Genomic DNA, 12,602 nt, shown 5'->3' with positions numbered 1-12,602 from the left:
GGTATAACTGTCCACAGGAGTATCTCCTAAAGTTAAATAAGCAAGCAATAAAAACATTTTCTCTTTTCCACACATACAAATGTGTAAACTTTATAATTCTCCAGAAGCCTTTCTTATAAATCCAAACTTTATGTTACTGTAGAAGTTCTAAATATAAAAGAGACTTAAAAACAAGTGGTTAAGACCCTACTGCTGAAGACACCACATGTGTTGCAAGACACAGAGAAGTCAGGCAGGAACTGGGCTGTGTGCTGCTGTTGAACACTTAGCTATCTAACTCATTTCAACATTAAGTTACCAGGCAAGATGAGCTCAATAGTGGCAAGTCTGTTCTGGGGGGTAACCAATTGCATTTTGATTAGATCGGATGCCCAATCCAAAGAACAGAATTCACATCTGGTATTATAAATCTGTTCAAAAGCCATGGCTAGGGAGATCACAGGCCCAAGTACAACTAGTAGTTGTCTTGGTAAATGGACATGACATGTTTATTGAATTTCCTTCTAAAAAACTATTATTGTCCATATATTAATGTTGCTGTCAGCTCTAGTGAGAGAAGCTTCTTTTTGTGGTAGTTGCAATAACTGTTAATGTTCACCCCTAAATTGGACATCTCTACAAGGATAATTCAGAAAACATCACTGGAGAAGGAATAGAAAGACTATAAAAGCCAGAGTGGGGTAGAAATGTAGTACTGTAGACCTATCTTCTGGGAATGCCTCGGCACCAGCAGCTAAGATTACTTGCAATACTGGGCCCACTGACATTCTGTCATGGAAGTGTGGGAGTGGGGATCATGGGGCTCCATCACTCCCACGCACCCTGGGCACTCATACACAGCTAATGGTCAATAAGGAATGTGGAGAGAGGCATTTCCTTCTGTGATGTAGGATACCCATACTCTTATAACAAACAATCTTAACAAAACTCACTGTGATAGTTGGACAGATGGATAAACTAAAAGGACACACAGACATCATTGAAGTAGAAGAGGAATTCATTAAGAGAAAAGGTCTTAGTGGGCGTGGGACAAAAGACGGTAAAGGAGAGTGCTGAATAACAATTGTGTATATGTCTAAAAATGCCATAATGAATCTCAACATACATAACTAATATATGCTAGTTTAAAAAGAAAAGGGGACTTAGAAGTCTTTACAGTTAAACACAATTTAAGCCTAAGAGATTGTGAAATGAAATAAATTCTGCTGTGTATTTAGAACACTATTAGATCAGCCTAGTAGGTCAAGCAGAGTGGTAAAGGGATGTAAAAATTAGGTCCTATATGAAATTACTTAGCAGGAGACACAGTATAAGCCTTTAGTCTCAGCACTTAGAAGGCAAACAGATCTGTGAATTCAAAGTCTTCATATTACTTGCAGGTTAGCCAAGACTACAGAGCATGACCCTGGTGGTGGTGGGGAACACAGGACGAGACAGACAGATACACATGCTTGAATGAACACACACATTGAAATTGATAGATTTTGCAAGGGTTGATGACTGATGCTTTGAAATATACCATGAGGTAATATGACCTTGACTTTTAACCAGTTGGGCTGTACTACTGAAAGAATGCCACACACATTTAATTTCTACTAGGAACAGTCTCAAGTTGATTCTGTGTTGTTAATTACACAAGTTTTCATGACAGCTTTAGGTTCCAAATCCCAATACTATGTCTTTATCTACCAAAAAAGAAAAAAAGGTAAGATTTTTTTTATTCATAAACAAAACTAAGAGAAAAATGCACCTCTTGAGCTCAGATCTAGTAATTGCTAGCAAGGGATACTTAAAAATGGAAACATTTTTAGCTATTTAACATCAAAAATGATGAAAAGGCTCCAAAGAAAGAGAAACATGGGATCTAGAAAACTATTAAGTCAGAACCCACAAAACAGTAGGCAACTGAGGCCAGGCTGCGGTGGCACATGCCTTTAATCTCAGCACTTGGGAAGCAGAGGAAGGCGTATCTCTTGAATCCAAAGCCAGTCTAGTCTACAGAGTGAATTCCAGAACAGCCAAGGCTACACAGAAAAAAAAGTAACCAAGAAATAATACTTGATGGATTACTTTCTTAAGGTAGGATCTTACTTTGTATCCCAAATGGACCCCAGAACTCTTATGTAGGAAAGTTTCTTACTGATCCTCTTGCTATTGCCTTAACGTGCTGGGATTACAATAATATGAGCTACCATACATGGCAAGAAATGACAGTTTAAATAAGCTGTATGAAGTTGGAAAGGAAAACTACAAAACATAATATAAAGCACTTAGGAAAGTTATTATAGAGAAAACATACAAATAATGTATTATTTGTGTTGCAAATGAAGATAGGTTGAAATACCACTACCACCACATGGCATTAAAGACTAAGGAAGCTAGGCACAGTGGTTCATGCCTCTAATCCCAGGTGGAGACAGGATAATAAGGTGTTTTAAGGTCAGTCTTAGCTACCTAACAAGTTCAAAGTCTGGCTGGGCTATGGCCCTATCTCAAAAACAAACAAACAAACAAACAAAACAAAACAAAATACTTTCAAAAACAAAACAAAACAAACAAAAAAACATAAGCTGGAAAGATGGTCCAGCAGTTACCAGTCCTTGCTGATCTTATCACCCTGATTCAGATGCCAGCAGTCAGGTGGGGTAGCTTCCAAATATCTGTAAACTCCAGTTCCAAAAGGACCTAATATGTTCTGGCCTGACACTAGCACACACAAACATAAACACTCTCAGACACAAAAACACACATATAACAAACCTTAAAAACATCAGGGAATAGGTTTAGAATGTAACCTAGGTGAAAGAGCACTTAGCTTAGTATGCATGAGGCTTTGAGTTTAATCCTTAATATAGAGCAACAAAACTCAGGTATAGTAGCTTACATGTATCATCCCAGCACTCAGGAGGTAAAGGAAAGCACCCACCTTTTGGATCATGAGTCTGAAATCATTCTCAGCTACACATGCAAGCTCAGGACCAGCCTAGGCTACATGATACCCTGTTTTAAGAAGACTAATGAAAGGCACAGTAAAGATGAGACAACATTAAGACGAGCCAAGGATTAAATACTGGCTTAATAGGAGACCATTCAACTCAGAAAGACAGAGAACAAGATACTGCTGGTGTAAAGAATCTGTCTATCAGACCTAAACCCACACATCTCCCCCTTTTCTATGAAGGAACTCTACAGGGCAAGTCACATGCTATGAAAACAGCTGCTGAACAGAAAACAATGAAAAACTTAACACAGAAAAGACATTCCAAAATAAATGTTAAGTCCCTTTTCTCCTTTTTAGAAATTAAACACCCCCCCCCCCCAACAACAAACTTTTTAGTCCACACTGGTCTTGAACTTATGATTCTTTTACCTCTCCTCTTGAGTGTTAAATTACAGAAGTCTGTACCATTCCTAGCTTTTAGTCTGAGCTTTTCACTAAGGCAGTACAGAATTTAAAAAATTTATCTAAATTTTATTTAAAAATGTGGACATTAGTTGAAAGCATTTAAAGAAATAAAATGTCAGATGTTAATTCCTTATAAGCTAATATCCTTCCCACTCTACAGGCTCTCTTTTCTGTTTACAAGGTTCAATTTCCTGGGCTATTAGACATCTCAGAAGGATCTTACTTATTCTGTATCTCTAACACATTTTCCCTTGAAGTCTTAAGGCTTTGATCCAAATGAAACTGAACTTTGTACAGTGTGAGAAACAGCAGTCTAGTTTTCTTTTTTCTTTTTCTATTTTTGGTTTTTTCAAGACAGGGTTTCTCTGTGTAGTCCTGGCTGTCCTGGAACTCACTCTGTAGACCAGGCTGGCCTCAAACTCAGAAATCCACCTGCCTCTGCCTCCCAAGTGCTGGGATTAAAGGCATGCGCCACCATTGCCTGGCAACAGTCTAGTTTTCATTCCTCAGAAACAAATCAATGGAGAGATGTCTCAGTAATTAAGAGTACCAGCTGCTCTTCCAGAGGATCCAGGTTCAATTCCCAGTACCCATATAACAATTTAACTGTCTGTAACTCTAGTTCCAGGGGATTTAACCCCCTTACACAGACACGAATGCAGACAAAACACTAATGCACATAAAATAAAATTAGATAAATTAAAGCAACAACAACGACACCACCACCCAAATTAATCAAAACAATCAATCCATCAATCAAACCAATGGGCAATTTAACTGAAAGAAAGTTCACAAAAGAACCTAAATAGCCAATAAGTGAGAAAAGTTAAACACGCTCTACAACTGAGTGTTAAAACTATGCCGTTTGCAGTAACATGGGCACACCCAGAGAAAGTTATGTTACATATAATAAGCCAAGCATAAAAGACAAATACCATAGGATCTCATCTATATGGGGAATCCAGAAAAAGATAAGCTTTAGAAGCACTGCAAAATGTATGTTTATCAGGACTAGATGTAGGTGATTTAGGATGGGGATATTGTCGGTTTAAAGACACAAAGCTGCAGCTGGACAAGAGGAATGGGCCCCTTTGATGTCTTGAGGTCTATGGAGAGCATGTTGATTGTAGTTAATCATAATGTGTTGTGAGTGTTCTCCCCACAAAAATGGTGAAGAAATACAAGTTAATTGGTTGAATTTAGCCATGACATAGAGCACACACCACACTGTGTAATTATATTATATAATTATGCACAATTTTATTTGAGTTAAATAAAATGAATGTTAAATATTCTCAGTCACCAAAACAACACTAATCAAAATTACAAATCAAAAAAAGTATCTATCAGAATGGCCACCAGGAAGAAAGCAAGTGACAGCATATGGTGGCAAAGATGTAAAAGAAACACTGCTGGTGGGAACACAAACTAATTGCAGTTACTTACGGAAATTTGTACAGCGGTTCTTAAAACAATACAAAAGCAACCACCATATGATGGGAGTTTTAATACTCCCAAATAAACATTTGAAAGAATTTAAGTCAATATCACAGATACTTACATGTCCATGTTCACTACACCATTTAAAATAGCCAAGATAAGGAGCCAGGCCCAGAAGCACATAGTAGGCCCAGAAGCACATAGTCACCAGGTGGGTGAATAGAGCAAATATGGTATATACACTTAATGGAGTTTTATTCAGTTGTAAAGAATGAAGTGTCATTTGCAGGAAAATGGATGGACTAGAGATCATCATTAGGCCAGACAGGCAAAACTGTTTCTTTTTATAAAGAGACATAAATGGGACATGAATGTAGAATAGGTTCTTTATCGGGTTAGAAGGATTTGGTTTTCTTTTTCTTTTTTTTGAGACAGGGTTTCTCTGTATAATCCCGACTGTCGCTGAACTCAGATCTGCCTGCCTCTGCCTCCTGAGCATGTGCCACCATGTTCTAGCAAGTTTGCTCTTGTAGTTGTCCCCAGCTCTACTGACATCCTTCCTCTTGCTCAGGCCAAAACTTGAGAATCCTTGGCTCCCTCTCTGGCTTCCACCCCATGTCTGGTGTCTGCAGACTGTGCTGTCCCTGCCTTCGGGGTTTGCTGAGCTTAGCTTGCCTCTCACTCCCCACATCTGTCAACTGGGTATCTCCCTTAGCCCCAGTTTATCCTTAGCACAGGGACTACTATGCTTTGGATAAGTGAATCTCGAAGAAGATCTTAAAAGGGAAGCAACAGTTAGGTAATGGAGAAGAAGAAAGATAAACTATGTGTTTTCTTTCATAGGCAGAATCTAGCCTTAACACATGACAAAAGCAGGACTACTTGAGGAAAAAAGGAACAAAGGGAGGACAAAAGGTGACAATGGAGATGTGAACAATGCACAACAATGTATTCATATTTAAATATCATCACGAAACCCACTATTTTGTATGCTGAATGAAAAATTATTAACAGTGTATTGTTTCTCTATGCTCATAATTACCTGACATATTTTTTCCCAAATTTCATCGCATCCAGCTTTTTCTTGAAAGCTAAGGGCCAAGTCATAATTTTCTGCTTCAGACCACACAATCAGAGTATCCTTTGAATAAAAAAAAAAAAAAAAAAAAGTCTGAATGACTACATGTGTTATCACGAACCCTTCAAGGTATATATAGCAAATGAATAAAGTAACAGGCAAGAGAAATTCAGAACACTAGTTTTTACAGTTTCGACATTTCTACTGGTAATTATCAATGCTTTTTTTTACAGTCCACTGTCAAACCTATACAGGTGAGCCACTCATTTATTTAGAGTTTTTTTTAGTACCTTCATAAATGCACCACATGTCAAGAAACAGCACATCCATAGCTTCTACCACTTTCCCTCCCATTCCAATAGGACTTGGCTTTATTTTTGAAAAAGTTTAAGAGAGATGGCACAGTGTGCAAGAGCATTTGTTGCTTTTGCAGAGCTGAGTCTGGTTCCCTGAACTCGTAAGGAAGCCCACAACTGTCTCTTACTCTAGTTCCATGGAATCCAATGCCTGTTTCTGAGCTCTTCAAGCAATGAGCATATATGTGGCCCACATATATACATGGATGCAAAACATCATATAAATAAACATTTACACTTATTGGTACATGTTTGAGAGAGTCTGCGCTCTCCTTACACCATGTAGATGTAGGGGCTAGAACTCAGGTTGTCAGGCTGGATAGCAAGCACTTTTACTGGCTGACTCATCTTACTAGCCTAGAACTTTATTTTGAAATGGGGTCTCATAGTATTGTTCTAGGCCGCTTTGCACTGGGTTGAGTAGCTAAGATTCCTAGTACGTCTCTGTATCTAGTTCAGACTTTTGTATTCTTAAAAAAAAGCAGGGGAGGGGGTGCTAATAAACAGCTTAACAACAAAACAAAAAGGAGTCACCTCGCAAAGGTGGTTCAATGAACCCGTGTGCCCACAACAAAGTCTACAGCAATGATTAATTAGCATTGTAAACAGGAGAAACTTTCAAGGGAATGAACTCCTTTCACTATGAGGCTTGAGTGGTTCTAAGCTGCTAGGCTCAACCTGAAGGAGCACTAAATTGTGGGTTCTTAAGGATGCATCAGGTGGCAATCCTGTCATAGCATCAGCAAGGAGCACTGAATAGTTTCTGGAGCTAAGCTGGAGATCCTGGACCTAAGACCTGGATCCTACCCTTAGGGTAAGAGTCTTATCAGATACATTTCCACACAGAAAGGCTTGAGTAGTGGACTCACTTTACTTAGCCTCTGGGAGGTCTTCCTCAGGAGCCCAGCCTCTCCTATGTTTTGGATGTAACACCAATGAGAGTGTCTAGCTCCTGAAAGCAATGGCCGGGGCTCAGGAAGTCCTATAATCTGGGCCAGCCTCTACCCAAAGGTTGAGTCCTCCCTAGGGATCCATAGATCTCTCTCAACCTGAGCTGGGTAATCTCTGCTCCGGGTATGCAGTTGCCCCAGCCTGCTGGAGGTAGGCATTTGCAAGTCTCACTATAGCAGTCCTTATCAATGTCTCCATATCCTCCTCCTGTTGCTCAGGACATTTTCTGCCAGGTTTCCAGGGTAAAAGTGGGATTGAGGCTAGTGGGTTCCAGTGATTCCTGCCCCTGAACTCTCTAAAGAACCTACCTGCTCTCCCCAACATCTCAAATTGTAAAACTTGATGTTCTGCTTTACACCTAACACAGGATCTTGCCTGACTCAGCCTCCAGAATACTGAGTACTCAGGAGTATATACCACCAGCACTGTATGACCTTACACTTGTTCTATGCCTCACTGTGATTATGTCTGTTTTATTTTTCTGTGAAAAGACCTCAAACCTTATAGCTAAGGCTCCTGACCTGTTGTCCATCTTCCATCCTACAAGAACTCGGACCACAGGCATGTGTTACTAGCCCTTACCAACACTAACTTCCTTTTACTCTCTCTCTCTCTCTCTCTCTCTCTCTCTCTTTTTTTTTTTTTTTTTTTGGTTTTTCGAGACAGGGTTTCTCTGTGTAGTCCTGGCTGTCCTGGAACTCACTCTGTAGACCAGGCTGGCCTCGAACTCAGAAATCCACCTGCCTTTGCCTCCCAAGTGCTGGGATTAAAGGCGTGCGCCACCACCGCCCGGCTCTTTTACTCTCATTTTAAAACTCAATGATAAAGCAAAGTTCTGTGTTTATAAATAGGTTGTTAACGTATTTTTTTTATCCTTCAGGGCAATTAAGAGATTTCTTGATCCCAATGGCTTTGTGGAACACGCAGTATATTTTATTTGCATAAGCAAAAGACTTCAAGGTAATACCTGAATGTATTATGTGAAGAATTTACCTTTAGGTTAGAAGGAAATAAGAAAGAGTACCAAGTCAAACTGAAGTTATTTTCAAACATTGTTAACAGCGATCTAAGGTCCTACTGAGTCAGTATCAGACTCCTTATCTATAAAACACTCACTATTCTAGAGGACATTCTAACATTTTGTCTGCAGAATCATCTATGGCAGCACAGAAAGGAACTTCAACCACATGGCTGTGTTAGTAGTTGATTATTACACTAATGGCCACTCTTTCCTTCAGGAACAACGGAGAAACTGCTACTTTAACTTTAGAGAACCATGCGCGCTAGAATGTCTGGAATGAGACAGCCTTTTTCTTTCATTAAAATCTGGCCTGTGCGCATGTGCAGCCGCTGGGTCAGGCTCTGGCTTGGAGCTGGGCGGGGGGGGGGGGGGGGGGGGGGGGGGTCGGGCTGCATAATGAAAAAAAAAATCTGGCTAAGAGCCAGGCGCCAGTGGGGCCTGCCTTTAATCCTAGCACTTGGGAGGCAGAAGCAGGCGGATTTCTGAGTTCGAGGCCAGCCTGGTCTACAGAGTGAGTTCCAGGACAGCCAGGACCACACAGAGAAACCCTGTCTTGGAAAAAAAAAATCTGGCTAAGAACTGGGGAGAAAGGCTAAATAAATAAAAGCGTGTAGTTGCAAGAGTGACAATGCCCCCAGAGCCTAAGGCAGAAAGAACAGACTGACACCTGAGGTTGTCCCCTAATGTCTACATGTGAGGTTACCCATACTCTCACACAAAGTAAATAAAATAAATTCAAAGAGTGGGGGATGCCCCCAAAACAGTAACCTAAAATTAAAAGGGGCCCAAGGAAATGGCTCAGTGATTAAGAGCAATTATTGCTCCATCATGAGGACCCCAGCTATGTCAGGTGCCTCACAAACACCTGCAACTCCAAGAGATCCAAAATTCTTTTCTAGCTTTGCAGGTACCTGAAATGAAAAGACAAAATAAACCAAGGCTACAGAGATGGCTCAGTGGTTAAGAGTATTTGCCGCTCTTGCAGAGGATCTGAGTTCAGTTTCCAGCATCCACATGGCAGCTTGCAACGATTCCAAAGGGAAGCTAATACCTTCTTCTGATTGATAGCCAATTCCTGAGGGCACCAGTCATGCATATACTATATAGATATATTTGCAAGTAAAATACCCATATACATAGAACAAAACAACAACAAACAATGAAACAAACAAACACCACCTTTTAGCCATTAACAGAATGGAAAATTAGACTGTATGCAAAAAGGTTCAGTATGTAATGAAGGCCAGGCCTCCAGCAAACTTGACAACCCATAATACCCAGAATAGAGAATCAGCTTCCTCAAGTCTGACCCCCACAGGTACAAGACAGACAGACAGACAGACAGACAGACATTTATTAACAGTGAGACTGACAAAATGTTATACAATCTGTTCTGATTTTACTGTAAGGAATCCAATGATAAAGAATTGAAAAGATAACACATGGGGGCTGGAGAGATGGCTCAGTGGTTAAGAGCACTTGACTGTTCTTCCAGAGGTCCTGGTTCAATTCCCAGCAACCACATGGTGGCTCACAACCATCTGTAATAGAATCCCATGCCCTCTTTTGGTGTGTCTAAAGAGAACTACAATGTACTCACATACATACAATAAATAAGTCTTTAAAGAGAAAGAAAGAAAAGCAAAGATAACACATAATACACAACAGCATAACTTTTTTTTTTTTTTTTTTACCTGTTGCTTCTGGTATGCAGTGTTAGGATTTATTTTGGACTCTAGAAGAAGAGAACCTATAAAACAGAAAAAAATGTTATTGCAAAACAGAAAATTAGATTTCCTTATATCTACTTATGCCTATTTTTCGCTGTCAGTTGCATTTAAACCTTCAGTTAAGGAACACATTTTTAAGAAACGTAATTTGGGACTGGCCAGATGATAGCTCAGGAGGCAAAAGTATTCTCTGCAAGAGCCTGATGACTTGATTTTGATCCCAAAAAATCTACTATGGAACTAACTATTCCTGAAAGCCATCTCTACATGCCTACCTTGGCACAGAGATATTTTCACATATACAAACAAAATAATAAATACAATAAAGAAATTTAAATGCAGTAACTTGTAGCTTAAGAATGCTGCTTACCTTTTTGGGATTTTTGGTGGTAGTACAGGTAAGGTCAAGTCTCAAGTGTACACACACACACACACACACACACACACACACCCCTCCTAGCCAAATTTACTTTTGTCTTTTTTGTTTCTGCTTTGTTTTTACAAGACAGACATAATAATATGAAGCTTGAAGACTGGGAAGCAATAAAAACCTAACAATTTGGCTGGGGTAGTGGTGTATCCCAGCACACAGGAAGTAGAGGTGGGAGGCCAGTCTGGTCTACAGAATGAGTTCCAGGACAGCCAGAGCTACTCACAAAAACCTTGTCTAGATGCCTCCCCACCCTCCAACTAACCCAACAATTTATAGAGCATAAGACAGCAAACCAGAAGTATGAAGCTAGATATTAATTTCAAAAGTTACACTAACTAAATTTATACAGCACAGTAATATTTCAATAAATATAAATAACATGTACTGATCTTAATCAGGTTAATAGATATTTCTGTTATACCATTATTTTGTTTGGAGCCTCTGAAATCCTCAGATAATCTTGGGTTAATAATGTCTGATATGGCCAGACAGTGGTGGCGAAAGCCTTTAATCCCAACACTTGGGATTAAAGTGTTAAACAGGTAGATTTCTGAGTTCCAGGCCAGCCTGGTCTACAGAGTGAGTTCCAGGACAGCCAGGACTACACAGAGAAACCCTGTCTCAAAAAAACAAAACAAAACCAACCAAACAAACAAAAAGCCAACCAACCAACCAAACAAACAAACAAAAGAATTCGTACCAAGCATAAGTAATTACATAAGTAAAACTCAAAACAGGAAGGAGAGATCAGTTTACAGGTCACCTTCAGAAGCCTTGATTTTATTTTTCCTATCCTTCCTGTTTTTTGTTATGTTCTCACTATGTAACACAGACATCAAAATCACGATTCTCCTACCTCAGTCTCTTGAATAGCTCAGACTATGATCATGCACCATTATGTTCACCCACCCTGTCTACCTCCTCCGCCCTCTGAATATTTTAAGAATGAGATTCTACACATCATCTCATCATCCACTTCTAGTTTATCCGGAGACAGACTATCTAACCAGGAGTTGTGGATTGAGGAACAGTTTTCCTCTGCAGCCTTTCCTCCCTTCTCACATCACACTTTACAGCTGCTTCACACTCCAAAAGCTGACAAAGGGCCAATGCTTACTACATCCAAATTCACTTTGGCCTGATCTTAAATGCACTTCCTAAGTGTTTGCTCAGAGCAGAGCTAAGGGACCACTTCTCTTATCCTCTCAGAATCTAAGGCAGCTACACTTTTTTTGTTTACCCACACCCATCAAATCCCATATCTTAAGCCTTCTTTCCTTTTTGCACCTTCCTAACTTCTTGCTTACTGAGGTTCAGACAAAAATTACTACAATTTCGGAAGAGAAAAGGTTTTAATCACTTCCTTTCCCCCCAACTTTTATCAAATTAATCATTTAAGTCTATTGACAATTTTCAGAGTCTTGTTTTACTGATTAAGATCTGTGCCAGTGATCCATCACAAGAAAAATGCAGGCAAATGAACGGACTGTTCAGAACTTCTGAAAATGGTAATGTCAGCAGGACAGGACACATCGCAGTGATGCACTACATTTTTAGCATGTAAAGGGCAACCCCCAGTACTGTGAAAATAAACAGACCTTGCCAAGACAATACTTTTCTATTTTTTCAATTTGTTTACTAAAACAAAAATTGCATTCTATTATTTTCCACTAAAATGATGTTCAGGCCATGTGCTTAAAGGCTAAATTTATTTTTTAATGGACTAGTGAGGACATATATGTAATTACATTTAAAATGGTTTCTATGAGAAAATATAGGGGACTAGGGAAATGGCTCGGCAGATTAGTGATTATATGGTTTTTCCAGAGAACCAGAGTTCAAATCCTAGCAGCCACCTGTAACTCCATCTCTAGGACTCTGCCTGCACCTGGATTCATGTGCACATACCACCCCCATGTACATATATTAAAAATAAATCTTAAAAAAATCCAGCTCAACAAAATCCATTAAGAATTACAACCTGGCTGGGCAGTGGTGGCGCACGCCTTTAATCCCAGCACTCGGGAGGCAGAGGCAGGTGGATTTCTGAGTTGAGGCCAGCCTGGTCTACAGAGTGAGTTCCAGGACAGCCAGGGCTACACACAGAAACCCTGTCTTGAAAAAACAAAACAAACAAACAAACAAAAAAAGAATTACAACCTGAATCCTCAAAAGCAATCCACCTAT

At 39.7% G+C, this 12,602-nt stretch overlaps 1 protein-coding gene across 2 annotated transcripts in view; it reads right to left on the bottom strand.

The window, feature by feature from the left end:
- Nucleotides 1–12,602, bottom strand: part of Ppp4r3a (protein phosphatase 4 regulatory subunit 3A) — a 41,751-nt gene that overhangs the window by 20,281 nt on the left and 8,868 nt on the right. For both annotated transcript variants that reach the window (XM_076921396.1, XM_076921397.1), the window contains exons 2-3: nucleotides 9,947–10,002; nucleotides 5,889–5,987 (exon numbers count right to left, since the gene is read on the bottom strand). In XM_076921396.1, coding sequence (XP_076777511.1) covers nucleotides 5,889–5,987; nucleotides 9,947–10,002 — 155 coding nt within the window. The remainder of the gene's footprint in view (nucleotides 1–5,888; nucleotides 5,988–9,946; nucleotides 10,003–12,602) is intronic.

The sequence above is a fragment of the Arvicanthis niloticus genome, chromosome 23, assembly GCF_011762505.2.
Source record: "Arvicanthis niloticus isolate mArvNil1 chromosome 23, mArvNil1.pat.X, whole genome shotgun sequence".
Taxonomy (NCBI): Eukaryota; Metazoa; Chordata; class Mammalia; order Rodentia; family Muridae; genus Arvicanthis; species Arvicanthis niloticus.
This window is presented reverse-complemented; position numbering and strand designations above follow the sequence as displayed.